The sequence below is a fragment of the Volvox carteri genome (genome assembly GCF_000143455.1).
Source record: "Volvox carteri f. nagariensis unplaced genomic scaffold VOLCAscaffold_100, whole genome shotgun sequence".
Lineage (NCBI taxonomy): Eukaryota > Viridiplantae > Chlorophyta > Chlorophyceae > Chlamydomonadales > Volvocaceae > Volvox > Volvox carteri.
The window spans coordinates 130387-148199 of NW_003307643.1; the positions used below are offsets into that span (position 1 = coordinate 130387).

At 56.1% G+C, this 17813-nt stretch overlaps 3 protein-coding genes across 3 annotated transcripts; 1 reads left to right on the forward strand and 2 right to left on the reverse strand.

The window, feature by feature from the left end:
- Positions 1–2404: 2404 nt before the first annotated feature.
- On the reverse strand, positions 2405–6117 carry nuo7 (NADH:ubiquinone oxidoreductase 49 kDa subunit; the record flags this gene model as incomplete). The annotated part of the gene is made up of 7 exons (XM_002958627.1): positions 5963–6117; positions 5800–5893; positions 5530–5729; positions 5122–5448; positions 4264–4454; positions 3107–3346; positions 2405–2710 (listed from the first exon to the last, which is right to left on the reverse strand). Exons 1-7 carry the CDS (start codon positions 6012–6014, stop codon positions 2405–2407), a joined length of 1410 nt encoding a protein of 469 aa, XP_002958673.1. The 5' UTR covers positions 6015–6117.
- Positions 6118–6646: 529 nt separating this feature from the next.
- On the forward strand, positions 6647–9392 carry VOLCADRAFT_99959 (uncharacterized protein; the record flags this gene model as incomplete). The annotated part of the gene is made up of 6 exons (XM_002958613.1): positions 6647–6731; positions 7005–7036; positions 7531–7629; positions 8387–8433; positions 8677–8745; positions 9257–9392. The coding sequence occupies 6 exons, from the start codon at positions 6647–6649 to the stop codon at positions 9390–9392; spliced, it is 468 nt and encodes a 155-aa protein (XP_002958659.1).
- A 2412-nt stretch (positions 9393–11804) lies between these two features.
- On the reverse strand, positions 11805–17813 carry VOLCADRAFT_84558 (uncharacterized protein). The gene is made up of 11 exons (XM_002958628.1): positions 17684–17813; positions 17373–17558; positions 16408–16595; positions 16022–16163; positions 15697–15752; positions 15045–15236; positions 14483–14581; positions 13998–14063; positions 13106–13180; positions 12460–12628; positions 11805–12204 (listed from the first exon to the last, which is right to left on the reverse strand). Exons 2-11 carry the CDS (start codon positions 17551–17553, stop codon positions 12032–12034), a joined length of 1341 nt encoding a protein of 446 aa, XP_002958674.1. The 5' UTR covers positions 17554–17558; positions 17684–17813; the 3' UTR covers positions 11805–12031.

A 17813-nucleotide genomic window follows, 5' to 3' on the forward strand; every position in this document is an offset into this window, starting at 1 on the left:
TCGGGAACGCGATGCCATTACTCCGGAGCTTGCGAACTGCAAACGCGGGCTCTGCGGCTTGCCAAGGTTTACGTCTCCAGGCCCAGAGCCAGCTGCTGCCGCAGCTGCACCGGATGTGGTCAGGATGGTAGGATGCTCGGCAGGTGCTACGCTCGGCGCGGCCTGGATGGACTGCGAGGCATCGCTTCCAGAAGTCTGTGGCAAGAGCGCCACAGATAAGGGTTTTGGCAACGCTGGTTGCAGGCTGTCCAGTACCGGGCCGCTGTTATCACCCCCCGGGGGGAAGTGAGCGCGCCAGCTGCCCACCAGCAGTATGTCCGTCGCGTCGCTCCCAGCCTGTGTCAAAACCGTCGCCATAGGGAATTTGATTTGCAAATCAGGAGGTCAAAAGTGATGCGATCTAATCGGGTACTCAGTAGTTCTCCTAGGAGGCACGTGAGGAAAGCGCCTTGACTGTAAACGGATAGCTTTGACGCAGCCCTTTGACCTGTATCGTAAATTCATATTACTCGAACACGGTACTCTAACCCAGCATGTGATAACCAGCAGATGCAATTTGTGGGTCAAGGAGTTTGAGGGCATTGGTTTGTGAGGGCGCCCGCTTGGCGCCCAGGAGCTGGGTCGGGACCGTAACCCGTTCCCGTTCCCTTACGCTTACTGGGCGGACTTGCAAGTAGGGCCCGTTCAGGTTGGATATCCCAGTCGCCTGTATGCCCAGATATTTGACCGTGTCCTGTATCACAGCCGACGCCAGATCCTGCCCAGCCACCACGGGAGCCAGCTGCAAGACACAACAGGTCGGAAGCTCAATGGAATCCCGCGTACCAAAGTCAGCACACGAAGCGGAGATACATCTCTGGTACCTACCCTGTGGCTAGCCTTAGGATCCGTCATGGCGTCAGCTGGTACCATATCTTTCTGCTGGTGCATTCGATAGACGCCCCACCCTGTCAGTCCCGGTGCCGTTACGCCAAAAGGAATGACGCAGTAGGTCAAGCAGGTTACCAGTAAACTTGCACAAGGTCGTGGCCAGCCAGGTTGCGCTGCACTCTACCTGGGGCATTGGTTTATGCTTCAGCGACCTCGCCCAACCGTGCCTTCAGCAAACCCTATCGCTTTGTTGTCCTCAAAAGCTCCATATCAAAACGCAGCTTAGGTGCAGCGGCCCAGAGACAGGGCGCCGACAAGCTGATGAGCCTCGGACTTGTGGTTCGAGTCGCTAACGCCCACGCTTCAGCACCCTTTGGTGAGCCATGCAGCGCACACAGGCCGAATGCCCCAGGCGCCTAAAAGGAGGACCAATACGTCGAGACAGTCCCTGTGCAAAAACGCAGCTCCTAACTTCATAAAGAAATGCACAATACGCAATATCCATCAAACTACGGTGAACTTGGACATCTGTCTGGACGGTTGCATTCCCGCGTCTTGTGTTAACATAAAGATACGTGTGTCTCGCTTCCCTAAGCCTTACACGTATCCAAATACGCCAATTGAAGCTGCACCGCCTAACTCGTTGGCTGCCTTGGTTTTGCCGTCGTGCACCGTCCTGCAAACTCAGTAGGTACCCCGACCTTTCGTATGCTACGCTTGCGTTAAGATTACAACAGGTTAGCTGTGCTAAAATAGCCATACTACACCAATTACAAAGCAAAACGCCAGGTAAGACATGCACGAGTAGTAGCCGTTAAGGGTATTCGAGTCACTCAACCACCAGCGCAGTCGATTCCGCTAAGACCACTTTTGTTATGCCTAGTTACCGGATATCAGAGAACCATCATGGTACAGTGGGGAACGCCAACTCAGCAGGCCCACACAAACTGTCCGACTGACGAGCTACCAATCCACAAACCAATTTCCAAACGACATCCATTTCCCATCTACGCAAGCAACACGTGACCACCATCTCGCTACAAATGCGACGCAAGATCATGCTAGTAGCACCCGTCGTCTGAACCGCCAGGGCGGTTGACCGCGGCGTCGCTACGGAGCCTGCCTGCACGTGGCTTGCCAGATAATGTCATATGCAAGGCGAAAATACGCCCGAGCGTTCATGCACAACTTATATGCACGTTTAGCCCGTGCCAGCGGCTGACACGCATCAAAATGTCAAACCGAAACGTGACAGCTACTCAAGAACCAAGAAAATGCGCACATTTCTGGCACGCGTAGAGCCCCAGACAGATTTGCGACGCCCCATACACACGCTTGATCTCCATCCCGCCTTTCGCAAGTCAGGCCCATGTCTGCAAGTGCCCGAATTAGAATAACAGCCAAACCCACAGTCAGCGGTGCAGACCTATGCTACCTACCCCGCTTCCACACCGCGCGCACACGAACCCACACGTATAAGCTCATTTCCTGGCCCGCCTCAAACCACCCCAGCTGCCACGCCGCGTTTGCCTCTTCACCTATCAATCTCACCAAACACCACATCCATGGTCCCAATGATGGTGACCACGTCCGCCAACATTGCGCCCTTGCTGATCACGTCCATCATCTGCAAGTGCGCGTAGCCCGGCGAACGAATCTTGCACCGGTACGGCCGGTTGCCACCCCGCGACACCAGATAGACGCCGAACTCGCCCTTGGGCGCCTCCACAGCGCGGTACGTCTCCCCAGCCGGCACATGGAAGCCCTCCGTGTACAGCTTGAAGTGGTGGATCAAGGCCTCCATGCTCTGCTTCATGGTCGAGCGGCTGGGCGGGCACACCTGCGGGGACAAAATACGGGCCAGCGAGGAAGGCTTGTGTGGAAAGGTACGACTAATGTCCCGTATTCATTGACGACAAGTACGTCGAACACGAAGGGGAGATGTATGAGTCTCAAACTGTAAAAGCTGGTCAACAACAGGATGGCTACGCTGGAGGACAAGCATAGCCTGGAAAATTCCTACAGCTAAACCCCAGCCGCAGCTGCGCAGGCACAGGAGCCCTCGCGTACTGTAAAGCCCAGTTGCTATCGAGTCCAGAGGCCGTCGCCAATTCCTCCTCACTGTTCCTAGCACCTGTTCAGCCTGGTCTAGATACAACTCTCATGCATTAATTTCAATTCTCATCCCCCTTCCTCCTCCTCCTGCCCTTTCCTGAACCAGTACTTGCTTGCTTACCTTAGCGTCGGGGCTCTTGTACAGCCCGTCCGGCATTTCATTGAGGCACTGATAGATGATGCGCAGGCTTTCACGCATCTCCTGCAGTCGCACCAGGTAGCGGTCGTAGCAGTCGCCGTGGCCTGCGATGGGCACATTGAACTGCATCCGGCCGTATGCGTCGTACGGCTGGGTCTTGCGCAGGTCCCAATCGATGCCGCTGGCGCGCAGAATGGGACCCGAGCAGCCCCAGTCCCACGCCTGGGGTCAAAACGACATCGACAACGCAGGTGGGGGAGGGTGGCTTAGAGCAGTCTGGCAGCTAAAGCAAGTCCTGAGTCGATCGCGTAGATCACATATACTTCTGTAACGGGTTGGCGTCCCGTTTGGGTAGGGCACGTGGCAGCAGTTTTCATCAGTACTCACGTCAAGGATGAAAGCTGGCAACACCGCATAATCAAGGCAATATCTTGTCTTGTCACACATCGTGACCGCGCTAGTGTATAGAAGCACCGAGCTCACAAGCAACACATTCTGCACAAGAGTGCAGACCCAATCAACCCCGACACTTCGCAGTCGGAGGACTTGGAGGCAAGCAACCTTGGCTTTGACAGCATCGCCCACCAATTTGCAACCCGGGTTATCCTTAGTGTACGGTGTTTGGAAGCTCGGTACATCGATGCCACATGCCAGTGGCTTCATCCGGGTAAGGCCCAGCCGAAGGCAAGATGCATGCCATGAGCGCCACACATGCCTCATGCCCCCAAACTATGTCGGCGTTCGACTTTCTCCAAAACTCGCAGCCATCGATGGATTCCTAACTGCCCCCGACCTGCCGCCAACCGCCAACCGCCGCCGCGCTGCCACCATCCTCACCGAACGCATAGCGCAAAACACACAGACCCTTCCAACCTACTTCAACCCCACATTCCCAATCTCTACAAGCCCGACTCCACCTAGAAAGCACCTTATGAACCCTTTTGCATTTTTCGCTCGGCTCCCCGTCTCACCTCTCACCACCCGATTAATTGACCCTCACTCCAATTCTCCTCCTCTTCTCCCTGGCTCAAAGCTTGGTGCTTCTTCGAGCCCAACCCTTCTAACCGATATCCCGTTTCCTCAATCCTAACCCCCAACGTGGTGGGGCCTCCGCCCAAGACCCCAGCTTCCAGCCCTACCATCTGGGCCGTGATGGTGCCCACATCAACGGTCCGCTCCTTCCAGATGCGGTTGCCCGTCAGCAGCTCCTCAATCTCGTCCAAGCGGCTGCTGAACTGGCGTGCCCAATCGTAAATGTCGCGCAGTAGCCCGATGGGCAGGTCCTGAGACACACCGCCCACTCGGAAATACGCCGCGTGCATGCGCGCACCTGCGTGGAAGGGAAGCAATCCGGAGGGGAGGGGGTGGAGGGGTCACGGGAGGGAGCTCGGCAACATACAACGGGAACAAGAGAGGAGATGGTGAAGACAAAGAAACTCTTACGTTAGCTGAAATATGACCCGCAGCACCAATGTCGGCTGGCTTGCTACGCCATGGCGGGGTAAGGCATGGATGTTGTGCTTAAGAGGGCTGCGGCGTGGCAGATGGCAGGCGGCAGACTTATCACTGCGCTACGTCCTCCATGTCCGGACGTAGCCCACATCCCTTGCGTGTTGGTGCCCCAATTTTTTTTGTTGTTTAAAGTGGGAGCACAGCTATCGCATTTCGACAGCCAACATCAAAACACACCACGACATGGTGGAGTGAGGAGCGCGTGTGTAAGGAGTTGTTTTTTGGATTACTCGACTACCACCAATCGACGACATCATGCATAGGATGTATGACTCTCCATAAATACACCGCATCGAGTGGCATGCCTATTGCGTCGAGTGGGATGCATAATGGGACGCCGCAGAAAGTGCGCGACGAAAAGCGAGGGCTCCGTGTTGTGTTGCAATCTTTGCCGTATTCTGGCCCGTGGGTCGCCGCTCTCCCCACAGCGCATCAACGTCCAGCTGCTTTCGGTCATCTTCCCAGAGTGCGCGGAAGGAGCTCACCCGAGACGCGTTCGTAAAACTCAAACAGCTTTTCGCGCTCCTCGAAAGCCCACAGGAAGGGCGTCAGCGCACCCACGTCCATAGCATGGCAAGTGATGGCCAGCAGGTGGTTCAGCACGCGCGTGATTTCACTGTAAAGGACTCGAATATACTGCCCACGCAGCGGCACTGCTAAGTTCAGCAGCTGCTCTATGGCAAGAACATACGAGTGCTCCATGCACATCATTGACACGTAGTCCAGGCGGTCGAAGTATGGGAGGGCCTGGAGGTATGTCTTGTACTCAATTAGCTTCTCCGTTCCACGATGCAGAAGGCCAATGTGTGGGTCTGTTATGGTGGGAACAAGCGGGCTGGGTTATTCCAAACTCCTAGCTTCGCAGCTTCCATGGAGAGCTCGAATGCTCCTACCAGCACGTGTAATAATCTCGCCGTTCATCTCCAACACCAGTCGAAGCACGCCGTGGGCAGCTGGATGCTGTGGCCCGAAGTTGAGGGTGAAGTTGTTCACCTTTGCGGGAACAAGTGCTTCCACAGTCGCAGTGCGGACCGCTTGCAGCGACCAGGGCAGCGCGGATAGGGTTGCAATCCGCGACGGTCTCTCCAAAGCACTGTAAAAGCGAGGATAGCCAGCTTAAGAACCCTCGAGCCCACCGGAACTCAGAAGCAAAGCGGACGTACCTAGTCCGCAGGCTGCGCTCCTGCTGGCCTAGCAAACCCGTTGTAGCGATTGAAGCAATTCCAGTCTGACTGCTTGCCTCATGACCGCTGATACCTGCATAACGTGCGCCCTCCAAGACGCTCAGGACCCCAAGGCGTGGCCACTTCGCAAAGCCAATCTTACCAGTTTGTGCACGCCACAAGCCACGGAGGCAGTTAACTGCCTGGCGCCTCATGGTGCTAGGATCACTAAAGGAGCTACCAGTTTGCGAAAGAGCCCCGGCTACAGTAGATGCGTAACAACCTGTTCAAACCCTCCACCTAAACTCTCACAGGAGTCTCCCGTAATCCTTGCACGAGCCCATGGCAGACGTTGGGCATTCCTATTGCAAATGCGAGTTGCCGTACTGTACAACAGAAGTAATGGGACAAAGGGCAGTGGAACGCAGCAAACAATATTGAAACTGTATCATTGCAACTAAGGTTTAGCCTCTCAACGGGAACCTCGAAGGCTGTTCCTACATCTGCCATTGGCTCCCTGTGTTTGTTGGTCCCGCGTGTTGGAAGCTATTATTTGTAGTTGATAATTGGCGACTTAGTCATAATTTCTTGATAGAGACTCGTCACTGATCCAGGGCTTATCCCACCAGTAAATCGGGATAAAATGCTCCTCAGGACCCGCCCAGCCAACTTGCGTGCTGCTGTTCGGCACACACAAACCTGCATAAATGTCAGACGTATGGTGATTGCAAGAGCGAAGGTACAATCAGTTGAACTGTGCAACTGGGCGAATCGGGTGATGGTACAGACGCCAATATGTAAGTACACGCAGGCGTCCATTGAGACGGCTCACCTCGTCAAGGACGTAATGACAAGTGGAAAGCTCTTCAGCTGTTACCCCGAGGATACCGTGGATTCAGCGCTGGAGCTGCTTGTGCAGAATCGCATCACTGGTGCGCGTCGTTGCGTGGGTTTATCAGGGCCAGGCACCGGTCCGGGGCTCAAAAATGCTAAGGTTCTTTCCTTCCTCACGCTTCACAGTATATCAGAATTCGTAACTTCCGCTCACTAGTGATTGTTGCGTCGACAGGTCGTGTACCTCCTGTCGAACACACTGCGACAGAATCGATCCAATCTATCCAGCTTATGTCTGATGTGTCCATCCTGCTAACTCCTGCCTTTTAAAACACAAATTTCCCCTTCCCAACGGCACCGCTGTTCTGTAGGTCTCCCGGTCGTGGACGCTGAGAATCGTGTGGTAAGCTTTGAGGTGCACGAAACGGACACGGTAACAAGGGCTAACCTTTCGTCTTTGGAAAGAGATGTGGTAGGGGCAATAAGGAGTCCAGTCCTATTCTCTGCCACCGCAAAAGATTTTCCTGCCAACGAATTAGCCCCATTTCCCGGAGTGGCTTCGCTGGGTAAATCACTGACATGGCTGCTCTTCCGGCGATAGAAGCTGTGGAATTCTGCACCCAGGTACCTGACGTTTGCTTTTGCATGTCATTTGCGGATATCAACGCCCGAAATTGCGTCCGATTGTGCGTAGCATGTGACGCGGGGGACACGGGGGAGTGTGGGGCCGAAAAGCCCCCTTAAGCAAGGCCCAGGTCCATTTACGTGTTTTACTCTTATTAGCGGGCATGACGGCAATATGGGCTTAAAACCACTGCCCTACACTAGATTTTTATCGTAGTCATCATGCAACCGTTTTCCATTTGCTGCTTTTCCGTCGCTCCGTTGGGCGGGCAGGTTGGCGTTGTGTCGGACTTTGACCTTCTTGCCCTGGACGCTGTGGGCCGAGTGAACGAGGATCAGAACCTCTTCCCGTCGGCGGACCAAAGCTGGCAGGTAGGCTAGGGCTCCCGGTGCGGCAGACCCGCGCTACGGGCTTTAGGGCCTCTGGAGACAGTTAATGCAAGCATGTGCCTTGCTAAGATCGGCACGCGGCCTCTTTTCATGCGCCTTTTTTCACACTGGGGCAACCAAGTAGTGGGCCTTAAGGCCAAACCGTTACGAGGCCCAGCATATTCAGGTTCCGGGTGCACGAGTGCTGGCCCATTGTAGATAGATGGATGGATAGATAGATAGATAGATAGATAGATAGATACGCACAGCTAGCTTTGGTAAAGCAATTCTTGTACCTAGGCGAGGCCATTCTTGTTCCAACCCCGTCATTTCCTTCTCTCTCTTCCGTGCGACATTGGGAAAAGTTTGGCACGTCGTCGATAGCCTTTAGGGCTCTTTAGGGGGTGCGTGCAATGTGAAGGGAAATAAGGTGTCAGGTACCTCTTATGAGGAGCTCTGTGCTCTTTCCGGGGTTATGGTGCTGTGCTAGGAGCCATTTTCTTGTAATTTAGTAACTCAACAAACATCTGGAGGAAGGGGGATGGATTGGTTTCGGGGCTGGGGCTTCCTTTACCAAAAATGCGTATTCAGTTGTCGCGTGTCGCTTCAAAAAGCAAGGGCACGTTGCGCTGAGACGGCTCAACTATGCTTGGACAGGCCTAAGCAGGTGCCAAAGTATGCTCTTCTGGCAGTACTACATCCCTGCAATGAAAACACTTCCTCGCGCACGTCCCACGCACACTCCCCCACACACACACAGGCATTCAAGGAGGTCAAGAAGATGTTGGCGAAGAGCGCCGGAAAGAAGTGAGCGGGCACCGGGGACTGTAACGACATATTCAACCTGGGAAAGCGCGCGGGATAGAGCACAGCTCTCTTTTCCTTTCGGCCCTTTTAAGGTCTCGTGCCTCACTACACGTGCCGTGTAATGAGGTCCCCTCGTGAGCGACCGTTTCACATTCGTGAAACTCTCACTACCCCTTAAAAATCCCTGTCTAACGTGTACAAAAAAATTCTGTCACCTTGACTGTGTAAACTTTCTTCCCGCAGGATCAAGGACGTGATGACGGTTCAGCCAATCACCGTAAGGCCCGAAACCAACTTGGAGGATGCCACGAAGTGAGTGTAGTGCTTGTGGCCTTGTTGGCGAAAGGGTTTTTGGTTTTCGGGAAGAGTGTGCCAGACCCTTTCTTTGGATCGGATGCTGTGGCTGCGGGCTCGGTGCTGCCCTTGACTAGGTTTTGTTGCAGCCTGCGCGATTAAAGCTTGCGAAGGCAAGACGCATTTTCGTGATGTGTGCCGCAGCTGTACCGGGGCGTCTGACTTCCGGACCGTGTTACTGCACCACCTTAACGACACGTGTTCCCGGGAAACCGCACGTTGCTGACTGTATGTGCGGCAATTTGGATAGCGATGATATTGGGCATGTCATGATTTTCAACTGTCCTGAAGCATCACTTCAATTCGAGGTAGGGTTACCCCCAGCCACGCCGAGGCGTAGACTATAGCTGCACGCATGTCTAGCGGTGCCACGTCCTTCCACGGTTTCAAACCTTGTCTTTTCAACGATAGCTCCTATAACCGTTGCCCTGTTCTTTTTCCTGTCCGCCCATTATGGTTTCCTACGCAGTATCCTCATCGTAAAGAAGATTCGGCGGTTGCCAGTTGTGGACTCCGATGGCAAGCTCGTGGGCCTTATCAGCCGCGGCAACATTGTCAAGGCAGCTCTCGCGGCACGGAAGGCCTCGGCGGCTGCCAACAACTAAGGGCAGCAGGTCGGAGGCGCCGCATACAGGCTTCGTCATAAGAGGGAGGAAGCCTGGTTGCAGCGAGAAGACGCATCTAGCCTTGTCTTGGGGTGCGCGGTGAGAACGGAGGTAGCTGCAGAAGGGAGAAGCCACGGCGCTGGACGACATTTGGAATTGAACGGGGGTTGTGTTGGTGGGCTGCATAATACAGCCTGGGCGTATGGCAGCGCATGCGTAGGGAGATGGTGTGGGCGAGTGATGGAGAGGAGTGCTGGAAGAGGAAGGTGGAGCTAGCGCATGTGCAGGGAAGAAAAAACACGAAGAAGTGATATGGAGATGGGTGCGCGATCCATAGGAGGCACGTTTTTAAGAACACAGTAGCGGTGGCGGCGGCGGCGGCGGCATCTGGGGGAGGCCACGGGCAACAAGACCGGAGGCTACTTCGATGGCAGAGGTCGATCTCTCTGCTGGCATGACTTCCTTTCCTCCCTTTCCGCGTCGGCAGGGGCCTGAAGGTTTATTCCTAGGAGTTGCCGAGAGATTACGTGAACTGGTGTGTGTGTGTGTATGTGTCTTCATTTATGTCTGTCCTTCTGAAGCTTCGAGGGAAGGGAAGGTGCGAGAGGGAGAGAGGGAGAGGAGCCTGATTAGGAAAGGGGCTTCATGAGAGCGGCAGCCGTGGTGCATCTTCTTTGCCCCCCCCCCCCCGGTGGACGTCAGTGGGTCATTTTCTGGTCTGTTTCCTCTGATGCTCATTTTTAGGTTGCGAGCACGGTGGTGAAGAGCACAGAGAATCTCGTGCGTTGCATTTAATGTGGAAAGATATGCAATCTACAACGGGACACGACGACTTAATGTGATGCACCTCGACGGAGATGGACGGACGGATGGACACATGGACGCGCAGACGATTGTTGAGAACGGTGTGTGAAAGGAAGAACAAGGAGTGGCGTAGTGTGTGATGCGCATGAAGTTGCATCGCTTGGCGCCGCGACTGTTTGCTTTGGACTGTTGGGCCTCTGATATTCTGGTTTCAGGATATCAAGGTGAGGTGTGTACAGCTCGGGTGTACCAGGATGCACAGGAGGGCACGCAGCGCGAGGATGTATGCGTGGCCTATGCGTGGCCCCTCTCGAGCCCGGGCTAGGGAAGGTGGTGGTGGGATGTGTTGGCGTTTGCCAACCCGTTCAGTCACGGGCTTATTGTAGCCAGGGTTTATTGTGCGTGCCTCTGCGGAGCTGTGGCGGCGATATCTTCATTCTTTTTCATCCCCTTGCACCTCTAGCAGCATGTGTGCGGGTGCAGGTATGGCTTGACTTGGCTTTGCGGATGGCAGCGGCGGAAGACGCACATGTTTTGTAAGGCGCTGATAACGTAGGGTTCACGCCGGAGCAGCAAGCCTGGCTTGGGCGCGGATTGAGGGGGACGTGCGGGCGGTTTGCGGTCGTTGGTGGTTTACCTGGCTTGTGGCTTTTGATCCGCATCTCCGTCAGAAGGTATGGGAGGTCGATCACGTGCAGCGTTGTTCGCGCACCTCCGGGTTGATATCCGTCTGTGATCTGTGGGAGGGAGTCAATCTTCCCCGGCTGTTGTTTTAGGCTTTTGCCACAATCACGGGATGGTTGAAGGGTTGAGATCAGTCGGCCGTTTCGGCAACTTGCATCCGAGCTGAGCACGGCAAACGTGTCCCAAATAAACAGGGCAAAGATGATTCCCCAAAACCCTAAAATCCATAAGGGCATCGTACAGATGCTCCACAAATTTCCCTTGCAAGCATGAAACAGGCCGCTCAGTTTAACTGTAATCACCAATCAATGCAAACAATGCTGTGCGGAATTTTGCTTCAGGGAAGAGAAACATAACAGAAATTTACGCGCTGCACTCGCCCTAGGCTCGTTGCGATGTTCTCGCGACCCAAGACACAACGCTGACTGACCGACTGACAGCAGTGAACCCCGGGGGGGGCCGCGGAGCTCCGAAAGGCGCTTCGTGTCACCCAAAAACAAAATCCACACCCCAAAGCTGAAGACTCAGCCGGAACGCAGAGGTTGTTAGTGTAATTGCCAGAGTGCAAGGCATGGAAAAGGTATGAAAAACAGCATTATCACCTGTGCTGTCCTACATTCATTCCCAACCATTCAGGTGCAGACGCTCTCGCATATGTTTCCCGGATCACCGTCATCACCACTCGAGCATCCCGAGACCCTCTACCGCTCGGCGGCAGCATACGCGAACGAATACAGCATACAGCACTGCATACTACTCACGGCTCACAACACACGACTGTTTCGCCCTCAGCACACCTCACCTTGGCCAACTAATTCAGGCATTCCCTACGGCTTCCAGGCTAAGAAATCTTGCATGCGCCCTGCGTAGTACCTTTCACCAGGTACACTGCGGCTATAGAAAAAATCCACCACGTCCTCCCCTGACCTCAAAGATTGAGGAGGACTGTGCAATGTCCCAGTTCTCGGTGCACTACACTTCCTTGGCACTACTTGATGAGCGCCAAGATACGACAGGGCTCTTTGTAAAGGAGAGCACAAAGGGTAGCGGAAAAGAAAACCATAGTCCAGCGCTGTGTGACCTTTCAAGTCCCGCAAAAGATGTCCGATTTCGCAAAAAGAAAGCCGGCAGGTTACCCCGGTGTGTTTACTTCAGTACGATTTGGCGAAAATGGCCACTTCGTTGGCCGGCTGCCCGGTCATGAGGCACGTGTGAGGCCCGGGCGGCTGGTCGAAGGGAAAGCAGCGCAGGGTCGCCTGGGTCTCCTCCTTCACGCGCTTCTCCTCCTCGTCGCTGGCAGCCCACCCACCGCGGGCCCACTTGCCTGGGTTGCAACAATAACAACAACATTACGACGTAGAGCCGCGCGCCCATCCCTGTGCTGTGTTTCGGCCCGGTCAGGGCCCCCGGTGCTCGTCCTTTATCGGGCGAGCCGCCCACAGTGTAACACCCCATCAACATTAAGACGGCAGCAACAACTATAACATTACAGCAGCAGCAAAAACAATAACATTAAAGCAGCAGCAACCATGGCAATAACAGCAGAACAGTAATTGAGAGTAGCATCTAAGCTACCCACCAGCGGCAATGGCTTCCTTGAGCTCTTCGTAGTTGCGCACGTCCACGATGTTGGCGTCACGGAATGCGGCTGCCTGCGCTGCAAGACCCGTCTGCACCTCCTCCAACAACCCCTTGATGTGAGCGACGAAGGCGGCCGACTCCATGGGCACCCCCATCTGCTTGCCCTCCTTGCCTGTGTGAACAATGGCAACACAGACGGGCAGACAGACAGACAGACAGACAGATATTCACAGGCGGGCAAAAACACAGCCGCAGAGAGATACAAACAGGCATCCTCATGTGCACTCAAAACAAACACAAGACGTAAATGTAAAAATCAAAAGAACACTTAAAAACAGGATTCCTAACGGAAGGGTTTGCGGGAACAACTAGGGACCCCTACCTGACACCCCGTCGACTCATCAACGGGGCGTCTCTTCTCCCCTATCCGCCCTCTTCCCCCTAAGACCTCTCAGACCTTCTCTTCCAAACCTACCCTTATCCCTGTTACCTTCCACGTAAGTCCCACCCTAGCCCTAAACCCCCAGCAGCCACCGGAACCTAACCCCCCTCTTCCCGCCTCCTTGCCCCGGGCCCCGGCCATACCCCCCTCTTCCCGCCTTAGTTATGTTCTTCCCGCCAGGCCCCCTTCCTTCCCCCGGGCCCTTGCCTGGCATGTCGCGACGAGCTGTAACGCAGGTCCCGCTCTGCACGTCCTTTGGACCCACCTCCACCCGCACCTGCACACAGCAGGTTGGGGGTTTGGGCCGGTCGGGGGTGGGGGGAAAAGACGAACCACGAGCGCGTGAAGCTGCGGCCAAGGAAAGTGCGCTCGGGGGGTGGGGGGAGAGCGCCCGCCGCGGGAGGGACTCTAGGCTTCTACATCGGAGAGACCAGGACATGCGGAGACGGTTGATGGGACGGACAGACAGACAGACTTACATGAAGCCCCAAACGCAAAACCCAGCCCGCGCAAGAGGAAATGCACTCCCATCAGGCGGCCGGGACGTAGGGCTTTGTGACGTGGGGGAAATTTATTGCCCCCTCGGGGACCATTAGCGATTCCAGAAACCCATGAAGCAATGATGTGGCCTTTTGAGGATGGAGCAGATAGGGTATTGGGGTGGGGGCCAGATGTGTTGGGCAGGGGCCCACTTAGGCACCGTCCCCTTCCCTCGCGCTTGAGAAGGCGGTTGCTGCGCTGAGGCGGCTGAAGAACGAGGAAAACCGGAAAAAAACGACAGCAGTAGCAACAGCAGCGCCGTACGTGGTAGGGGCCTGCTGCTGCTGCGCACTCTCGTGGACGCCAAGAGTCCCCGTACGTACGTACGTATGTACTGCATAGCTCCCTTAAAACTTAGAAGGAACTCAGAAGACAGAAAGAGAGACGAACAATACCGCAGCTCATTCGCTTTACGTTACCTCAATGTGGCGGTGATATTCCAGACAGCCCCCACCATCACCCCACACCGGAAACCTATATCTGTGTGAACGCACCCCCCACCGATGTAGACCAGGAGGTAACCGGGTCTTACCCCCCCCCGGGCCCCGCCTCACCGGGACGCCCCGCATCTCCCAGTAGTTGTACTTCCAGCCAGGAGTTTGCCGCTCGTCGGAATCGATCTGGGGTTCGCAAGTGGTTGTTTTGCGTAAGGGAGCGGATGAAGGGCGCTCAAGGAGCCGGAAGGGGAACAAGGCACGACTAAGGCCTGCTTTGCACATGGAGCACGGGAGTCATGAAGACGCCCATGGGAGAAATGAAGGGCTTCCTTAAGGACATGTGGCGAGGCCTCGAAGAGAAGGGGCCGCCACCGGCCGCGCCTGACGTGTGCGAAGATGACCTTTCCCGAGCCCCCTACCCCCATCCGCAATCCCCCCACCATCCCACCCGACCACCTCTGCAACCCGTTCACAGCACCCCGTCACCACCCGGCGTCTATCATCCCAACCCCCCAGCCATCGTCTTGTCCCAACAGGTCTTCAGGTGCCGGTGAGCCATCCAAACGGACAGAACAGGTGTTCGCCCGCGAACTCGCCTTAACCCTGATGCCCGCCACCTTGGCCGCCTCTGCAAGCCTCTGGGCCGCTTCGTTGACTGGTACCCGGTCCTCCTCCTTCTTGACAATGGGGATGATCACAGCCTGCCGGATTGAGGTGATGGTGGAGGTGGAGGACGCAGGGAAGGATGGGGAGGAAGAGACGTAGAAGAAAAAGAAGAAGAAAAAAAGGAGAAAGAAAAGGAAGAAGAAAAGAAAAAAGAAGGAAAGAAGAAGGAAAGAAGAAGGAAAGAAGAAGGAAAGAAGAAGGAAAAGAAGAAGGAAAAGAAGACGAAGAAGCTAAGACTTCGGCTTTAACTAGGGCGGAGGTGGGAATCGGGGAACGATTGAAACATAACACGATGACGAGCAGCACAACGTCCAACGTCCAACTGCCAAGGAAGGGAGATATGGTGGATCAGGAACAAAGCTTAAACCAACTCGCCTAGGAGAAACGTGAGAAGCGGGAAAACAACTTTAAGGAACGCACATCGAACCGACCCAACCCCCCGAGGTAACGCTGTAACTGACGCCAATCAGTCACAGCGTAACGTCACGCCGTTAGTACCTGTACAGGCGCCAGGCGGGGCGGCAGCCGCAGCCCCTTATCATCACCGTGCGTCATGATGATGCCGCCAATGACTCGGGTAGACACGCCCCAACTGGTCTGGTGGACGAAGTGCCTCTTGGACTCGCGGTTCAGGTACTGGGTACCGAAGGCCTTGGCGAAGTTGGTGCCCAAGTTGTGGGAGGTTCCGGCCTGGGGCGGTGGCGTGGCGTGTCGTAGGGGGAATGTGGATTTAGGGGGTTTGGAGGGTGACGTACAGAGTTGGTTGGTGGTTGGGGGGATAGAGAAGGTAAGACTCCAGACGCCAGGACCCGAACGGGAATGGGAGTGGGGGAGAGCCCACGATCCCCCCTCTTCCCACCCTCCCCTCCCCTCCCCTTCCCTCCTTCCCACCCTCTTCCCACCCTCCCCTCCTTCCCACCATCTTCCCACCCTCCCCTCCTCTCCACCCTCTTCCCACCCTGCCCTCCCCTCTTCCCACCCTCCCCTCCCCTCCCCTCTTCCCACCCTCCCCTCCCCTTCCCTCCTTCCCACCCTCTTCCCACCCTCCCCTCCTTCCCACCATCTTCCCACCCTCCCCTCCTCTCCACCCTCTTCCCCCCCTCCCCTCCCCTCTTCCCCCCCTCCCGTCCCCTCTTCCCACCCCCACTACCTGTAGGGCCCTACGGTCCCCCATCATGGCCTCGATTGTGTACGTGCAGTTGGCACCTGCAGGGGTTGGGAGCCCGGGGGAGGGAGGGAGTGTTCGGAGGCGGGAAGGGGGGAAAGACGAACCAGGAGCGCGTGAAGCTGATGCCAATGGAAGACTGCTGCGGCAGACGCGGGAGAGGGGGATGAGGGAGAGGGGGAATCACATGCTGATTGCACAACTTTGTAACGGTTTGATGAAGTCCAGGACATTTCAGGATGGCGGGGGCCCCAAAGCCATCCACCGACCAGCTGTCAGGGACAGTCCGTGGGAGTGGACCGGCACCCACCAGCAAAAGACTCGATGCGAGATTTGCGCCCCGGAACCACGGGCATAGCAGCCATGTTGATCGCAAAGTCCGTGTACACGTCGATCATGCGCCTCGCCTCCTCCTCCGCCTCCTCTGCAGTCGCATGCGCCGTGTGACCCTCCTGTGTCAGTGTGTTCGGGGAAGTGTGTTGTGGGTTTCATGCGGGTACGACGCCGTACGGCGGGGATGTACATGGTACAGCGGGTGCGGAGGACGGGCTCACAGTGCTGCCACCCCTCCACGTACTTTGCACGTTAGCAGGTTTTTCTTTCTTTCCAGCATGTGGCATATTCTTCAAAACAATAGCTGAATTCTCCCTCCCTCCACCCCCTCCCTCCCCGCCTCCCTTTCCCCCCTCCCCTTACCTGCCAGAGGAACTCCAGCGTCCTGACAAAGGGCCGCGTCCTCATCTCCCAGCGGTGTACATTGCACCACTGGTTGAGCTGCAGGGGCAGGTCCCGGTAGGACTGCACCCACTGGGCGAACATGTGGTTGATGATGGTCTCGCTGGTGGGGCGCACCACCAGGGGCTCCTCCAGGTCCTTACCACCGCCTGGAGGGAGGGGGGGGAGGCGGGTTCACATGCTGCAATGAAACCAGAAATGAACTGGCGGCTTCCAAACGGGGGAAGGGGGGAAAGGAGGGGGGAAAGACGGACCACGAGCGAGTGGGGAAAGGAGGGGGTGAGGCGGGGGGAGAGAAGGGGTGAGGACGGGTGAGGAGGAGGGGGGAAAGGAAGGGGGGAAAAACCCTAGGCCAAGCCAAGAGCTGGGAGTTCTTCAAGGCAACAACTGCTGACGGAAGACGGGAGCAAAGGACGTAGAGGGGTTACAGAAGGGAAAAGAGGGAAGGGGGTGAGGGGTCATTTCTAGTATGCAAAAGGAAGGAAAAGGAAAGACGTCGCCGGCGGTTTGGGAGACAAGGAAACCTCGAGCGGAGAAATGCGATACATAGGAGTCCGCTGATGAGTCCGCTGTCAGAAAGTCGGACTTGTAGGGGGAGGGTAGGGAGAGAGACGGAAAATGCCGCGTGGGGCGACTGATCCCGGGCAAGACATGGTCGCACGGTTATGGCCGCGACGGGAAGGGGCCCACGGATGGGGAAGAGGGAAGAGGCAAGAAGGCGCGAGGGCTGGGGTAATGTGGGGACTAAGCAGGCCCGTAGGGGCGGTGTGGTGGTGGAGTGGCGATATTGTGAGGGGAGGAAAGGATTTGAAATGGGGAGAGCGGGGCGGGAAAAGGACGACGCCCCGGACCCGATGCATGCCCACACCACGTGCCTGCGGCATGTGCCCCCATCCCCCTCGGGCCCCCATCCCTCACCCCCCCACCCTTGGTCACGAGCGCCAGTTCGGGTGCAAAGCCCTCCACGTGCTCTGCTTCCTTAGTGATGAAGGAGTAGGGGATGAGCTGCGGGAAGTAGGCATTTTGGACGCCGAGCTCCTTGAAGCGACCGTCCAGGTATGACTGGATGGTTTCCCAAATGGCATAGCCGTACGGCCGGATAACCATGGTGCCTGTGGCGGTGATGCGCGGCGCTTTGTTGACAGAAAGTAGACGGTTTGCAGAAGACACGCACAGCTTTCGCGGAGACAAAGAAAAATGGGACTCCAGAGCCGGGACGATGTACATCGGTACTTACCGCGAACGGGCCCATAGTCAGCTAGCTCGGCTTTTGCGACCACGTCCAGGTACCACTTGCTAAAGTCCTCGCTTCGGGGCGTCACGGCGGCCTCCACCGCCTTGCCTCCTCCGCCCCCCTGAACATGAGG

Coding starts and splice junctions, on each gene's coding strand:
- VOLCADRAFT_84558 (XM_002958628.1), bottom strand. CDS start 17,553: ATGGTTATCCGGCCGTACGGCTATGCCATTTGGGAAACCATCCAGTCA. Junction 15,753..16,021: donor TCGCATCGAGTCTTTTGCTG/GTGGGTGCCGGT, acceptor CAACCCCTGCAG/GTGCCAACTGCACGTACACA. Junction 12,629..13,105: donor GTCGCGACATGCCAGGCAAG/GGCCCGGGGGAA, acceptor CACACAGGCAAG/GAGGGCAAGCAGATGGGGGT.